This window comes from Nesoenas mayeri (assembly GCF_963082525.1).
Source record: "Nesoenas mayeri genome assembly, chromosome: Z".
NCBI classification, from domain to species: Eukaryota; Metazoa; Chordata; class Aves; order Columbiformes; family Columbidae; genus Nesoenas; species Nesoenas mayeri.
This window is the reverse complement of record NC_137542.1, coordinates 52,291,045-52,308,913: the sequence shown is the minus strand read 5'-3', so window position 1 is coordinate 52,308,913 and position 17,869 is coordinate 52,291,045. Positions and strand designations below refer to the sequence as shown.

At 41.2% G+C, this 17,869-nt stretch overlaps 1 protein-coding gene across 1 annotated transcript in view; it reads right to left on the bottom strand.

Annotated features, from left to right (window-relative positions):
- LOC308052148 (chondroitin sulfate proteoglycan 4-like) overlaps positions 1-17,325 on the bottom strand; it is a gene marked incomplete at both ends in the record, with an annotated part of 36,841 nt that extends 19,516 nt beyond the window's left edge. The window contains 5 exons of the mRNA XM_080362946.1: positions 136-312; positions 835-1,305; positions 2,151-5,720; positions 6,355-6,518; positions 17,241-17,325. Coding sequence (XP_080219072.1) covers positions 136-312; positions 835-1,305; positions 2,151-5,720; positions 6,355-6,518; positions 17,241-17,325 — 4,467 coding nt within the window. The remainder of the gene's footprint in view (positions 1-135; positions 313-834; positions 1,306-2,150; positions 5,721-6,354; positions 6,519-17,240) is intronic.
- Positions 17,326-17,869: the final 544 nt, after the last annotated feature.

The window sequence follows — 17,869 nt, the reverse complement described above, 5'->3', positions numbered from 1 at the left end:
TTTTAAATCCCAGGACCACCATTTATTATATTGACTAGCCCATCAGATACAAACCTAGTAGCCTGTTAATGAAGATGCACTAAATGGTAGCAGGTTAGAAATAACTTTAACATTTCAAAATGTTGACAAACATACCTGAAGAACTCTGTTAACTTTTATAACAGGAGCTTCATCATTTACTGCAGTAACTGTTACAAATAGAGTTTGGGGCAAGCTTTGTTTCCACAATTCCGTGTTATTTACTATCACAGTAAAATTGTCGATCAGCTCCTCGCTGTCATCATGGACATAGTAGATTAACCCTTGTTCCACCTGAAAAATATAACAACCTGAAAAATTAAAGAGGCTAAAATAAAATAAATGCTACATTAAAAAATATCCAGTCTAGTCATGCTTTTCTGTATTTACTGCCTCCACGTTTTATGACTTTAAAGACTTCATTTATGCTCACATCTGATCTGTACCTCTATTTTTGTTCTGTTCATAACAGAAAATTTTACACCTCATCTGTCTGTTCCTCTAGTCGGAATATCTTAAGTTGCCAGTCTTGGCATTCCCCCTTCCCCTGAAGGGAAAATGGAAAATACAGTCCCACTATATTTACCACAATGTTTCCTGGAATCTATAACTGAACATAGTATTAGTAGATGGTGACTTATGATACAGGTTTGCCGCTTAGAGCTAAAAGACCAAAAATCAGCTTATTATGCATATACTGGTTCTCTATGAGCAAAGACATGACACCACCAAATTGTCTCACTGCAGGCAAAAATTAGCTTTTAGCGGTACAAAGATATAATTGTGACTATAGCAAAGCAGATTTAAATGCATTACCTGTTTTCTGGTAAATGTGGTTAACTTTATTCCAGGAATATGAGAGTTTTCAATATATCCGTGCTTCGGCTGCTCAACTAAAATAAATTCACAGCTGAGTCCTGCAAAATGTCCACTAGAAATTTTTAGATAGTCTTCCACCAGGGCTTTCGAGCCCCCTTCAATTACTGTGAAGTTCTGTACTTCCAGTGGAATCATTTTGCGGATGATGTCTACAGAGATCTCTATTCCGCTCACTGTCTGGACACCATTGGTTACATCCAGAGAAAACCGATCATCTAGTTGGTCAGAAACTGTCTGCATGTACTGAACTTTGCCCTCATCAACATCTTGCTGTGTGAAGCTCAAAACTGGCCTTTGGTCAGCATCAAGCCAACTTTCTTCTGAGGAAAACTTCCGAATGTATCCGTGTACTGGAAGCTGTCTTACTGTGAATACAATATCAGATGGAGGACTGTTTTCATGAACAACCTTAAATTCAAAAATAGATCCCAAAATTACTAAAACAGAAATGGGTGAAATTCTGTAATTATCTTCTGAATTTTTCACTTTTAACCCTGTGTAGCTAATTAATTGGCATTCTTTACTTGGCTTACACAGTTTATCTGAAAACTCTTAATACAATACAATACAATACCTAAGTAGACATGTATTAAACAAACATGGCATGTGAGTGTTTTGTAACCCCACAAAGTATATATTTTGTAAATTTTGAAAAGAAACACACTGCAGAATTAACTAGTAGCCTAAGAACTGTAGATCCCTGCCTGAAAGAAGGATTTGGGCAGCACAGACATGTGCTGCCTGAGCCTCCTCACAGTGATTACTGAAAGGGTACATACAAACAATGGGGAGGAAAATATTAAACAAAGAGAAATGATCTCATGTCTGTGACTTTGTTTTTAAAATTTTGGATGCAAACCTCAGTGTTAACTGGGCAAACTCCAAACTGAATGAAAAAAAGCCCTTTCTTCCTCGGCATTTATGAACAGGTCAACTAAGAATGATTCATGAAGTACAAACAATTGTGGTAACTGAAGTGCAGCATCTCCTAATCTTAACTTTCTCATGCACAAACATAGTGCGGTCAAAGACTATGGGCAGTTTTTTTCTTTAACATAACTAATTTTCCTTAATAGAAATGGAAACTTGCTACTGTTAGTCTCTCCAGAATTATGCATCCAGAATGCAGTCATGTTAGTGAAAACCAAGAGGAGTTAAATAATACAGAGAGACTAAAGGTATTGCAATGGCTGAGAAAGTACTGAAGAAAATGTGCTACAAGACAGAAGAAATGGACAATGCAGTTAACTTACCTGCAATTTCCCTTTACTGATTTTAACTGGTTTTCCTTCTTCAACTAAGAGATTGTTTTTGTTCACAACCCTTGGTGGCCACCGGTGACTTTCCAAATATACACGAACATGCACTCCAGCATTCAAATGGACATCTCTAGCATGGACTGTAAAGTTAAATGTGTCAATAAGGTTGTTGCTGTCATCATGCCTGTAGATCACATGCCCCTTTGTCAGATCAAGTTGAGTAAAGGAATCCACCAACAGATTATTTACATATACTCTTCCATATTTGGGGAAAGATAATATCTCATATGTAATTTCATTATCATTTCTGATGTCTTGGTTTGTAACAGCACTTAGGTTAGCTGTCGTAACAGTTTCTTCTTTTCCTTTTTGAACCAATAAGCCCGTATTATTTGCCAAACTAACATAAGCATCAGTGGCATTAACTTCAACAAGCAAAGAGGTATAGTGTTTGCCATCTGTCACAAAGAGCACAAAACGCCCAAAATCTGCACCATGGTGTACGAACAGGACTTGCTTTTGCTCCAGGTCTGCTTGTTTGAACTGGTATAGTCTATGCAAAGTATCACTTGTTAGCACCAAGTCCCCATTGGAAATACCACGTCTAGTATACAGTAACTGTCCATCATCAAAATCAGTATCAGGATCATGATAGCAAAGATCTGCCAATGTTAATAATCGCTGCCCATTTCTCACTATGTTAAATGTTTTATCAATTACACGTACTGGTTTCTCATCATTCTTCAGCCGGACAGAAATGTTGAATCTAATTTCCAGTGACAATGGTTCCATTTCTTGATCAAAGTCTGCCCACTTTCCTGACTCTTTACTAGAAGCTCTGACAAGAAAATCGTCAAACACTGTCTCAGAATCATCATGCACATACATAAGGCGTTCATCAATTATATCTTTGTTAGTGAAAGCGGTGAGATTGTCATTACTCTCAAATGAGCCTGAAAAATTAATGAGTCTTAATTTCCCATGCTTAGGAAACTGTACAACTTTATACTGGAAAGTTTCATTATTTGGTGTATGTACAAACAATTTTGTGCTCGTTATTAACTCTCCTTCACCTTCAGTAACAGTAAGGCCATTGTTAGTCAAAATAATGTCTCTGAAATCTGATTTGATGTAGACTTCAAAGCTGTATACATTTGATTCCAGGTACTTTGTAGAAATGATGAATCTAAATGAATCATGGTTGTCTGCATGTAGTCTACTGATTAATTCATATGCCACTTTTTGATAGGTAATATCTTTCTGGCTAAAGACTGAATCTTTCTTCAAAGGCTGGTCATTAAGTAGTATTTGTCCATGCATTGGTAGGGACAGCAATTTAAAATGAAGCTCATCTTCAGGAATTTCTAGATTTGCAATCACAGCAAGAAGATTATCTGAACTCAAGTACTTCTTTTTTGATTTTTCAATTTCTAGAGGCACATGTTTCAATAAACTGTACCTTAACCACTTCACTTTGATTGGAAATGTGTGCTCTTCACTGATTTTGTTTCCTATGACAACTTTGAATTTAAATTGGTCAGTAACATTTTCCAGTTGAATTTCTTTAAAAGTGCTACAGTATCTCACACGGCTGCGCTGAACAGAGCGTTGAGAAAAAGAGCTGACGCTCTTCCATTCCCCCCTTGAATGCTGCCTTTGGACTTCCCCAAACTGGGGTAGCTCTGTGATCTCGTACCGTATGTCCAGCTCCTGGAGGCTGGCATTTGTTTCAACTGCCAGATGCCTAGGTGTGATCAGAGCTGTAACACCTTGGAGTAGTTTTATGCCCGAGTTGTTAACAACTCTGTAATCCAAAGGAACTGCCATGACACGTAACACAACAGTGTTGCTCACTTTTTCACCATCACTCGCCCTCAGAACAATCCTTGAGTTCTTGACACCTGTGTGGACAAAGAAAACAGTGCCTTCTCTTAAGTCCTCATTAGAAAAAGTAGTAATAGCTTTCCCAGGATGCTTTGAATATTCTAAAAATCCCGCATCTGCATTCAGATTTCCAAGCACTGAAAGACTGAGACGCACAGGATCTGTATCCTTATCTAGAACTTTAATCAGCTCACTAGTTAAACGTTTCTTTGAGTTCTCTAGGAGAAAAAGCAAGTTTCCCTTGGGTAGTATGATCTCAGGCGCATCATTTACTGGAGTGACAGTAATGCTAAACACATGCTGCTCATTTCCTTGTAAGTATGGAGGCACAACCTTCTCACTGGTCGCGAAAATGGAGAAATTAAAATAATCATAAGTGTCCTCAGAGCCATCATGGACATAAAGAATCTTCCCTTGCCACACGTCCTGTAGTGTAAATGTATTTACCTCCCGTGCTGGGTCAACATCTAGTTTCAAGTCTCCATGAGAGGGTGCTTCCTTTATTTCAAAAAGAATTTGTGATTGATTAATACCTAATTTCTGAAAGTCTAAGTTGGCTTTAATATGCTTAGGTTCAAGTAAAGCTTGTCCACCCTCTAGCACAATCAAGTTATTGAGAACTAAAAAGTAGCTTTTGTCTTCTTTCCCCAGCGAGACAGAGCTTTCAGGGGAAATGGCAAATGTTGGGGCTGCTTTCACAGTAAGGTTCTTTACAGTGACCTCTAAAGAAAGATTTGTATTAAAAGCACTCTCCGTTTCACACCCAGCTGAAATGTCCTTTGTTACCAGAACATTCTTAAGTGATTTCTTTTCTGAATTGGCTTTCAGGTCTCTTAGACAACCTTTGAAGGATCCTCCTCTGGCATACTTCCCAGTCACTGATGGTAGTTCTAATTTAATCACTTCTGATCGTGTGCTGTCATCTACACCACCTACAAAGAGAGACCCCTTCAGAAGTGGCAGCTTACTGTTGGGAGGCAATGACTTTTTCACCGTTTCTTCATCCAATGTCAGCTGCAAATATTCTGCAGTAAATTTCAGTTCAATGTAGTGCCAATGACTATCATTGACTGATCTACGAGACGAAAGCTGGGTTCTATTTTTGTGTTTTCCAGTGTAGGCTTTAATGAATCCATCTTCCATTTCCATTGCAATGAAATCTCCTACTTGCCCAGAATGGTAAAGCAGCAAGCCATGTGCAGCTGAGGTTTGCAATGTATACTGCAAGATTCCCTCATCATCAACACTCCATAATGGGAAAGAAACATAGGATCTGGAACTGAAGAAACTAATGGGTTCATCTTCACCTGCAAAGAATTCATCACTGCACCCCACCGAAACTTCACGGAGATTTTTAAAGCCAGTGGAAGGTCTCAGGGGCATCAGAATGTCTAGCTCATTGAATGACACATCATCAATACATCCTCGGAAATTTGGCAGTGCTCCAATGAGGTAAGGAACGTCAAGTTTACTAGTACCACCTACATAGAATCCATAATCAATATTTAATTCATAGAGAATGCCAGGCATTTTCACACTAGTTCTATCATTTTTATCAACTACCAATGTGACATTATCATGCTCATGATGTAGTTCAACCAGGTGCCAAGCTAAATCATTCAGCTGAGACCTTTGCTGAGAATGCAGCATTCGTTCCCCCATGCCAAGGTTAATTTTCACCTGCAAGAGATAGAATTTTAACTATCAAAATCCAAAGCAGCATTTTTCACAAACCTATATTAATATATCATTAACAGATTAATTTTCAAATATTGTAATATTAAGTATAATTTACAAAATGTAACTGAAAAATAAAATCCCACTATAATTTTGTGTAGGTTTACTTGCCATCACAAATATTACTTGAATAATTGCAGAAGAGGGAATGGACTCCTCTGTAGTTCTGCTAGGTTCAACAGCTCCTGATAACCCAAGTGACAATTATCTTTCAATAACTTGCAGAAAAACTATTATTTGCATCCAAACATTTTCTATGATGCTAACATCATAAACCTGAAATTTTGCCTTTACTGAACCTCATGCTTTGAACACAATGATCTTAAGATCTAGAGATCTCAAAGGCTTTTAGAGGCGAAATTTAATAACTATCATTGTTTGGGTTGAACTAGATGATCTCCAGAGGTCTCTTCCAAACCTAACCATTCTGTAAGAATACCATATTTTGAAATTATTGATTATAGTATGTAATTTTTCAATTTTTTTAAACATAAACTTAGAAAATTGTTATAGATAGCTTGAAGAAAAACACCATACAGGCTGCACTTATCTTTCAAGCTCAAGTTATAAACCATACCTGTAAATTTCCTGAGCGTAGCTCAATTAAACAATAATCCTTCTTCCCAGCTGCAAGAAAAAGTAGTCCATATGGCCTGCTTGTTCGAAACCGCAACTGTAAGGATGTCTGAGAGGATGCTTCTGCCCTGTTCAACTCCACAAAGCTATTGCCGTAAAATGATACTGAAAGAAAGGAAAACAAACACACAACAAAAAAAAATCACACATAAAACCCCTTTTTCTCTTATCTACAGCTAAACATATGTATATAAACTTGATTAATTCTCTAGATAATTATTTATGTATAAGTGAAAATAGATCTCAGTTATCAAATTCATCAGTCCAAGCAACTGGGTGAGAGGCCAATGGCCGCACCAGTGTGGACAAGGAGTGAACATAGCCCAGTATTCTATCTCCAACAGTGATGAGAGGGAATTGTAAGAACAGTGCAATCATATTTAATACTTCAATACTTTAACAATTATTTTTTTGTTTCGGGTGTTTTCCTGAGCTTCTCACAGTTGGTCTATTTTGTAACTGTCGAAAGATCTCTCTGTGAAGTACTCCTCTAATTTCTCTTTGGAAATATCTCCATCTACAACATGCTGTCACATGTCTGTCACAGACATCCTCTGTAATCTCTGATAAGAAATCCCACAGGCCTCCTGCTGAGTGACCTGTATGTTCTCATCCTTCTCTTCTCCAGGTTGAAGTGTCCTCTTATTTCATGAATGCAGCCTTCAACCACCTCCACCACAATGCGGCCCAGTCACTCAGTTCAGTACAGGCCTCCTGAGATCCTTCACTCTCTTCCCTCCTCACGGCCTTGAGGAACAGTTACACCAGCAAACTTTCCCATTTGACTCCATGCATTTACTATCCCTGTTATTACTACACTGAACAGCACAGATCCCAAGACCAAATCCTAAAAAACTCTGCTGGTAACTTCCCTCCCACATACACACACACATAAACCCAAACACACAAACAAAACCAAACCAACCAAACAAAAAACCACAAACATCACACACACACACAATAATTTACTCCTTCTCCTATCTTTTAATCTATTACTTAATATACAAACCCTGCATTCCTATCCAATGGCTGCTCAAAAGTCTTTGATGTCAAACTCTACCAAAAGTCTTTTGCCAATCTAAATCTTAGTAATCATTGCTGCCCCCATCAAAAACACTACAAGAGGTCTGTAAAGCAGAACTTCTCTTTAAAGAAACCCTGCTGACTCTTCCCAAGTTGATCCTACTTCTGTGACTTTTATCTTTTGTTACAATACCTGTAAATTTGAACTTTATGGATGTCAGTCTTACAGTCCTGTGGTCTTGTTTTAAACAGTGGCAATAAAATTTGCCAGCCTCCAGGCTTCAAGTACCCAGGGATTTTAAAGCTTGAGATCAGATATTACTCTTAGCAAGTAAGCAAGTTCATCTCTGAGGATTTTTTAGGTGAAACCCTCTTGTGTCACACACACACCCCCCACTCCACCACCCCTCCCCCCGGGTTCAGTTTGGGAATCTTCCCAATTAGTAGTAAACACCATTTTGTTTAGCTTCTCTGCAATAGCCATGCCCAGAGTGCTTCTTTTATACTGATAACTTAATCAACTAGACACACAGACCCTCCACAGGGTTTTTGTTCTTTATGTATTTAAGAAGGATTTAGTAAAAGCTTTGATTCCTTCAGCTAGCTGATCCTTGACCTTTCTTTTTCAAGGCCTGTCTATTTTCACATTACATTTGCCAGGGTTTATAGCGTGTTTGGACACAACCCTTTAAGGATACCATCAATTAAATATTTGTTTTGTAGCTTCTAGCTTCATTCTGACATACCTTTCCCATTTTAACACAGTACTTTTAAAACAAAGCATAACTGCAGACAACTCTTGAGGTTTAATCGTGCTTGTCTCTACATTAGCTGTCCCTCTGCTGAATCTAACACACTCTGATGACTCTTACAAAGTGTGGCTTTGACTCAGACTCTGAACTGGACCCGGCACATTACAAAGTAACAAATCAAAGGTCTCATTAACAACCTGTTTCATGAAACCATCCTGTAGTCTACAAGCAAATTTTAGGCAGCTTTCCCAAAAATAAGATTACAGCAATCTTATTGCATAAAAGAAGCTTTTATCAAGTAGCTCTAATATACCTTACAGGTCTTCCATAAAATCTATACAGTAAGAGAACCAATATCGTTTGTTGTATATAGAAACGTTATTGCACCGGAGTTAATAAAGACCTCCCTTTTAAAGCAAGTGTTGGGAGTAACAGAACTAGGGACAAGCTCCCAACATAACTAAAGACTAAATTTTACTAATTAAGCCAGGAAACAGGTTAAATGTTTATAATTTTTATATCATGGTAAATTCAAATTATGGCAGTGGCTAGGACTGTCATTCCCGTACAGACACACTAAAAGAGATTGTCCCGACACTGTAGAGCTCTGGACCCAGTAACACATGTAAGAGAGGAGTCCTCTGATCTCCATCTCAGAAAATGAGGCCCAAAGATACCTTCTTCCTCAGGTCACAGGAATCATAACCTAATTGTCTGAAATAATCTGTCTTAACCAAAAGATTATTCCATTTCCTTCAGCCATTGTAGTAACATCAGAACATCCGTACAGTGTTATGAATGCAACAAGGTTTCACTTTGAGAACATGGACCCTTCTCCACACCTTACTGAGACCCCAAGAAGCAGCTATGTTCGTTTCACTACATCACATCTTAGCAGCCCTACAGAACTCGCAAGTACAAGACTTCATTATAATTTTATCAGTGAAGTTCCTCAGAAGCTAACAAATGAAATACAAAGCTTTCACAGATGTTAATGTCCCAGAAGTTTCACTGTAACTGCAACACAGCCCCCAAATTTCATTGGTGAATTTTTGAATCAAAACTAATGACTGCTGACGGAACTTAAAAATCACTTTCAAAGACATCACATTTTCATCAAACTCAAGTATGTGGGGAAAAAACATTGGATTTTGAGGGAAGAAATTTAGCAGAAAGATAAACATATATGGATTGTAAGTGCAATTTAGAATAACTAGAAATGAAGTTGTAGGATCAGTATTTTGTAGTGTGCCACTCAGAAAGTTTCGTGTTTATACTATATTTGAATATCCAGGAGGAAGAGGAGCAGAAAGAAACATAAGTTAAAGTTTTTGCCTTCCATAAAACACTTCAGAGTCAGAATTCATCACTGAAGGTGGGGCAGAAAACTCAACATCAGCCCAAGCACTGATCCAGCACTAAACAAGACCTTGGGCCAAGACCACCTACACTGCCATAACGTGATTTCTGCTTCGGTACCTGCTGAACTAAAAAGTATGTTTTTAAAGTAGAAGAATCAAGTTCATCTAGAGCAGACATTTTCAGAACGATTTCTGGCTGAAACCGTGTTACGAGTGACCTCAAAATGAATCTGGTGCCACAGCTTTGGAAAATGAGACATTCTGTCATGGACCATCTGATGTTAATCGTACCATTACAAAACACAAGTGGAGTTCAAGCAACAGTACCAGCCTTGAACCCCTCTTGCTACTGGAACGGATTCACCATATCATATAGGAATATAATTATTTCTCTGGAGTGCCAGAGGAATCTATTCTGTAACAGCTCTGTGCCTCAAAGGGAAAAGATGGGTGGAAGCAACTGAGAATAAGAGCCAGATCTACATCAGCTATAATGTCCCTTCATGGATATGGACACAGATACACTAAGGCCCCAAAAAAGCAGATGTGTAATAACCTGGAATGACAATTTAAAGATCTGTTCTACCTGAGTTACTAGCTAATTTGTGGTCCCCATCTCTCCTCCTTCTCCCTTAGATCCAACCCTCAACTCCGAACAGAAATACCACATTGGGGTAATAAAACCTTCATAATATTTCCATGTTAACAGGTAATGTGTATATGGGAAAAATAAGTTTTGAGAATTTTGTTTTAAGTAATTTTACTGAAGATTCCTGACCAGCTCTGTCCACAACATCTTTCCTAGAAGTAACCATGAGAAATCAGGCCAGGCACAGCAGCAAGTGCCTTCATAATCACTGGGAAAAAGGTTCTTCACTTGTCATCTAGTGGTGGCATTAGGCTGACATTTTATCCTTTTGATCAGCTTTCATTCTCTAGTGTTAAAAACATCATCAAATTTAAGAAACAGCTACACAAGATTTTTTCCTCTTGGTTTCAGTACCTGAGGCAGTAAAAGCCCTGTCTCTTCTACATTGCCAAAACCAACAACCCCAGAAGTGTACCTACAAGGAGCCAAACTCGGACTCACTGCACAGTTACCACAAGCTATGCACATCCAAACAACAATAAAATCAAGACTCAAGAGCTAACTGAAAGAATGCATTTGTTTTTCTATTACTTCTGTCAGTATTCCTCATTTCAGACTAGCTTACATGTCCTCCCAGCAATGCAGAGGGATCATAAGGAAGAACAGGGATCTTGGAATCACAATTCCATGCTCACTTCTTTATTGGATGTAATTTCATACAGACACCATGTCTGCTCAACTCTTTTTGGTCTCCACTGTGAACAGGAAACAGCCAAAGCTCCAGTTATCTCAATTCTCACCTTCTTTGGATCCCTTCTTTCCAAAGAAAGTCATATGGAAAGACTTTCTTTACTGTGCCTGAACCACTAACCCAGAAAGACTTTCATACTCATGTAATCCATAAAGGCTTTTACATTCATGCCAGATGAAAAAGAGAATAGAGGCATTTTACCAGAGCCTTTCCCTGTCCCTAATATCCATCCTTTTACATGAAAGAAGTTAAATACATAATTTTGTCTTCAAGCAGAAAATAAAAATTATGTAGCTCCTATGTAAGAGTGTATTTGGACAATGTTTTTGCCTTCAAAATGTTGAGGAGGTATCAGTGCCAGGGTCCTTTAAAGGTAATTTTTTGGCCAGAAGCCTATAGTGTAAGGAAAAACTCATGCAGACAACACTTAAAAGTATATGCAGATATCCCAGATTCTTCTGATGTAGGCAAAAACCTTTGTCTGCTTTTAATAACCAACATATTGATCTTCTGTTTTCAACACTACAATAAATATCATAATGAGGGCACACAATTACTGCTGTTCAGACAAACTTCTCCCATGTAGCCTGCTAATTTGCAGTGAAAACAACTATATATATGACTTGTTTTATGGGGTGAGGGGAGAAAGCCATACAATCTATTACACTACTTAGTCATTAAAATTGTAAAACTAAAATATTAAGTCTATTATAGCCCACGTATTTTCAGTCAGGATCCTCTCCAAATGCCACAACTGCCACTCCAGGAGGTTTTGTTGGCTCGTTTGCCATCCTCTGCCAAGACAAGAGTCACTTCTGTGCCACACTGGCTTTTCAGATGAGACCAGAGTTCTTGCAGTGGGGTCACTAATAATCTGTATCAGTGAGCTCTACAGGCTGGCTGTATAAAAAGGAATTTAAAAGAAGTGGGGTCAGGCAGAAATTGGATTCACTGGTTTTGAACCTGCTACCTCACCCTCTACTTTTGTCCTGTGGTGCACTGGTACCTAGGATGCCAAAACAGAGAGAAGGTCCTTATCTGCTAGATGTTTGATACACATCCCCACCAAGATACACCAACTGTACAAAGTCTCTTCAAGAAAATAAAGGTGCTTATCTTCCTGTGTGAAATACACAAAGTCAGAACACAGGTTAATTCATCAATCCTAACAGCACACTCAAAGTGCAACAAGCACATAAAACATCATTTCTAGTGTACCTAGAGGCAACACCTGTTTTAGTTACTTGAATGAATAAGCTCCCCATTGTCCAGGTCAGATCTGCACCTTGAAAATCCATCCCCTATAGCTCGTTCACAAACATGTAACAGGAACAGAAATCAGCTGGCACAGGTAGCTTAGATAAATATTAATCTTCCAGATGACAGTGGTTTTTTATCTGTCCATTGACAAATTCAGGTATGTTTTTGACTCTCTGCTATTTTGGACATTCAAGTAGAAGCTCTGTCTAAGAGTGCAGTCCATTTTTTCCTGTGGCTGGTGAAAAATGTGTGACCTCTTTTGCGGAGCAGACCTTTTCAAACTACTGTTGGACTACTAAGCACATTATGCAAGAACTCGGGGCTGTAGAGCAACCAAAGTGGTATAACTTCATCCCTCCTCTCTGCCTTTGTCCCTCCATTCTCAAAACAGAGCAGCTGTATTTTGTACTGATACATTTATTTGGTACTACTAAGTCTTTTAGGGTACTCCAGTAAAAGGTGGAGAGGTTGTAAAACCCAGAGATGAAGGCAGGCTTCCACAGAGTAAAAATACTTCCAGGCTGTATAAAAGTACAGCTTGAAGCCTCATTAAGGGTCCTCATGTGCTAAATGCTAGGCAAACAATGAGAGACGCCCCGAGTCTCAAATAGCTTCTGCTGTAACTAAGATGAAATATACAGGTCACAGCTTCTTCTCCCTAAACCACAGGAAAAACAGCACACAACCTCCAACACAAATATAATAGGAAGGCTTTCCCTTGGGACAGGATTTGAGTGATGGAAACAAGTGTTCAAAACCTATTAATACCAAATATAAATAAGCTGTTGCAATATTAATAACTTTTAAAAGCCTTGTTTACTCTGATTGTATGGCACAAGTGGAGACAGATTAAAAAGGGAGAGAACATTAGTGGAAAAGTGCCAAATTCCAGGTATCCAGTGTAACAAGCTTTTAACAGTCCTGTGCAAGGAAAAAAAAAAAAAAAGGCAGAATGAGAGGAATGAGAGATTAAAAAATACATTTCCAATTATTCCATGGGCTCACATTCTGCACTACAAACATGCTTAGAGCTGTCCCACAGAACCAAACCATCCTTCTAGCTCAAGGGTGTCAAACTCGTTTTCACGAGGTGACAGGGGCGGGGGGAAGCACATCAGCCTCATGGTTGCCTTCACAGGGCCGAACGTTACATTTATACAGTCCTAAAATTCCATTCGGCCCTATGAAGGCAATGGCGAGGCTGATGTGGCACCCCGTGAAAATGGGTTTGACACCCCCTGATTCAGCTCCTTCCACCTAACAGAGCTTTGCACTCAGGCACAAGAGTTCAACTACTGCACCACCAGAAGAGCAGTCAGTCCTCTACAAACTGAATTCCCTACTGTGTTCTACAAACATTGACTCTACTATCGCAAAAGTTTGTAGCTTTAGCGTGTTTCAGGTTTGTGGTGAGGGCCTTAGCATGAATCATTTATCAGAACAACCGAGCCAAAGTGATTCTTTCACACGCTGCAAGTATGCATTCCGAAATTTTGTGATTTGTACATTTATTTCCCTATCTAGTTGTTCTTTCTTCTTTCACCTTGAATCTGACAGTAATATCTTTAGAACCATTGTGACAATAGGAGAATCCTAACTTCAGAGTATATAAAAATATTTTGGATAAATGGATATTGGGTTCTAGCACTCACAATTACAATTACAATCACAAGTACAATTACTTTAAAAGTGATTAATTTAAACAGCTTCTGAAAAAGATTTCCCCAAGTGGTATGACAAAGATGCTATGAAGAATGGATAAAAAGAATAATTAATTATATGAAGCTGTCCTAACTAAAAAATAATTATTTCGGGCAATATACTTTATATGACTAACGTATTGTGAAACTTTGGAAAGGTCTGTGTATATATAGCACATCAGCGATAAAAATCACTATTTTAAAAAAATATAATGCAAATAGTAAAAGAAATTCCCACAGGTTTCATGGATTTGTCAGGAGCTGCATCTTCTAGAAATAAAGATGATCAGTTCTGATGATTCAACGCTCAAGTAAAGTAGCAGTTAGCAAAATAAAATTTGACAGCAATTACTTTCTTCAACTAATTTCATATTTGCTATTTTGCTTCTGAATTGCAGTGAGGAATCAGGGTGATAGCTTATTTTTCTTATTTTTGATTGAAACCTGACCTCATTTTATAAAACCTTATCGTTTGTGTGACTGCCCATCAAAACTAAATTGAATGGGCTTTAAAGTTCTGGCTAGAACTTCATGAGCATGATGAAACAAAGAATGTCCTTACACAGCTGCAATCTGATGCTGATTACAGCTCTGTGTTTCACAATGAATCTCAGCGTCTCTCTCTTTTCCAGGTGGAGTAAGAAGTGAACCTCCTTTCAGTCTCACTCAGCAGCAATTACTGTTAATTACATGGGGAAAACATCTCCAGAGAATATTAATAGATCCTCCAAAATGACAATGCACGCATGGTTTCTTCATTTTCTCTTATGACCAGATGGCACCGTATTTTGAAAGTTTCTTTTTTAACTCAGGACTTGCTACATCACAGATACGATCAAATGCAAATGGTGAGACTGAAAAGCACTACCAGAATCACAGAATACCTTAGGTAATATGCTTTGCTTACAAATCTTACACTGTCCAAAACACAATGCTGACACTTGAGGAGTTGTTAACGAAGCTTTGCTACACAGACAAAGAGCAGAAATAATGCAGCAGAATGACAGAAAGAAGAACCAAAATAGGATGTTTCATAATGAAAGATACTGCTTCCATCTCTGTCCTTTTAACTAAACTGGTAGCAGATGACATCAACAGCACATAAGGGGCAGAAGAAAAATCCAAGTGGAAAATGGAGCTGCCAGATTCACTGGGAATGCCCTTGTAGGCTAATATAACCACCACTTGAAAGTGAATTCTCGGGGCTGATTCACACTTTCTCAGTGTAGGTCTTACAGTGAGATTTTCTGTGTAAATCCAACATTCCGAAAGTCTTTATGCCTCTTACACTCACCTACAATGTACACAGTGAGGAACATCCATGTGTTGCATCTACAAAAGCTTTTATACAACAGATAAGATGATGTTTAAAGGTCTCTTCCAACCCAAAACATTCCATGATTCTATGATTTCCAGATAAAAGACAGTCCTGTAGTTAAAGCACTGCACGTCAACTGAACAGAGCTGATGTTAATAATTTCTGGTTTTATCACAGAAATTCACTGAAGAGTTGAGAAAACCGCTTCATGCCTAACTTCAGTTCACTGCCTATAAGTGCTTTTTTTTTTTTTTTTTTAGCTTCCAGCCTTTGATAGGTTTTCCATTTCACTCTAAGATTTTGGGGAGCAGGAATTCTCTCTCTCTCGGTACAGTTACAGCTATAGCAGCAGCTGCAGTAAGAGAGGAGAGCTAGAATTTAACAAGCTCACCTGGCAGTGATGCCAGCCCACATGGCTCAGCAGAGCTTGGCTTGAAGGCAGCTCAGCCAGAGCACCCTGCACTGCTGCAGCTACGTTAGCAAAAGCAGCAGCAAGCTGTGTTGCTGATGTCCCTACCCTGCAGTTTGGAAATGTACCCTCTGGCTTTGCCTTGTGCTGCTTGCAGCGCTGGGGATGGAGGACACTACTGCAACAGCGAGGCATAAAGTAGTTTGTTGGCTTTGCATTTTCAAAGTAGTGCTGGTTGGCCTAACATTACCCTTTGTCATGACATTTAAGACAAGGCTACTGTTACCAGAGAAATTTCAGTGGAAATCAGATCCTCCTGACACCCTCAATAGCTCTGAGACACCTCTTTGAGCAATAAAAAATGCCCTCTATCCTGCATACAGGCTTTTTGTTCACAAAACCGCTGAGCTCCACACATTAAAATTCCCTTGTGGAAAGACAAGAGAGGTGTATTTCATTTGTAACATCTGAAATTAATCCTGCAAGAAAAACTGCCAATTCAGCCTTCAATAATCTCTCAAGAGCTAAAAACTATTCTTTAAAGCTACAACTCAATATTAGGCGTTCATTTATAACTAGTGTTCTCAGCTAGTGAAAACAGGCACCATACAATCACAAACACTGAGAAGACACTCAACATTTCTAAAGAAAGGGAGTTATGCCAATTGGTTCGTGTCACATGGACTGTAAAAAGTAAGAAAAAGCACACTTCTGCAACTGCCTGCTAGTCCATTATTTGACTACCAGTCTTTCATGCTCTAAATATAATTTACTGGAAGATGTATCACAAGAAACTTCAAGTTTTTGGTTCTCCCAATGGTTTTGGTGACTGTCCAAGACATGCACCTGAACGTGCACCAGCATCAGTGAGAGCTGCAGGCCCTCAGTATGGCTGAAAGGCCAGACATAAGACAGATTAATCTAGATACCAAAAAAACAAGATACTTGCAGTAGCCAGCTGATATTTAGCATTGTGATTGCTACTCCACACGGATGCCAAAGCAGGGAAACAAATCACAGGGAATATTTTCACATGCGCCTTAGCGCTTTCCTCGGGGCGTACTAGCGATACAGTTGTGAAAAAATACACGGGGGGGTGGGGAGAGAACTCACCCACGTTGCTTGGGTTTTGTTTGTTTTTATTAGAAAGCCTAAGCTATGTCAAGTCTCAGCATCTCCGCTGTGGGAGGTGAAACGGGCACCAACACTGACCGAACACCTGAGCTGACAGGCTCGGCCTTCACCTCAGCGGCGGGAACAGCCACAGCTCCCCGGAGCCATGCCGCCCCAGCGCCGGCCGGGAGCGCCAAGCACCAGCGCCCCAGCGGCCCCTCCGCCGCCCAGCGGCTCCCGCCCCACGCCCCGCGGCTGCGGCTGCTGCCGGGCCTCACCCGCCGGGGCCGCCAGCCCGGCACCAGGCAACGGGGCACCCCCCGGGCAGGCTGCTCCCTTTCGCGAGGCCGTTTCAGCGCCCAGGCGAGCCTCACGGGAGCCGGGCAACGGGAGGCCCGGCTGGGCCAGCGGCGCCTCTGCCCACCGCCGGGACTGCCGGTCAGTCTGCGCCGGGCCGCCCCTTCCCCCGTCCGGCGCAGGTGCTTTCCGGCCGCCCGGCCCGCAGCCCGGCGGCGCCTGCCGCCATTGCGGCGCCCCGCGGGCAGCCCTACCTGGGACAGCCGGCCGGCTGGCGGCCAGCAGCAGCGCCAGCAGCAGCAGGGCGGCGCGCACGCTGGCGCCCAGCCCGACCGCCATGCCGCTGCCGCGGCGAGGCCGGAGCGGCGGCCCGACCAGGCACCACCGGCGGCGGGGCCGGGGCGGAGCGCGGCCCGGGAGAGGAGCAGGAGGAGTGTCACCGCCCGGCCCCGCTGGCGGCTCCCACAGGGACCCCGGGACGGCCCCCTCGCTCCTGCCTCACAGCGCAGCTGCTCCTGCGTTCCGCCCCCGCTCCTGAAACACCGGTCGGGCTGGCAGGCGGGGCGGCGGGGGCCCCAGGGCCCCGGGCCGGCCCTTGGGGAGAGCAGCAGCGGCGGCGGGGCAGCGCAAGGCACGAGAGCGCCCGGGGCGCCGGGCCTCGTTCAGGGTGGCCCCGTTAGCCGCGAGTTACGCTGTGCAGCCGGGCCAGCCCGCTCGGGGGTTTGTCGCTCACGTCTCGGAAACCTCCGTGCAGGGAGGCTCCAGAGCGACCCCGGACCCGCCGCCCCCAGGGCCTGGCTTGACTCTCCTCACGGCTGTGGTTCTGCCTTTGCGTGAGGCGGGAGCTGCCCCGGTGGTGTTCACAGACTGTGTCACCGCGCCC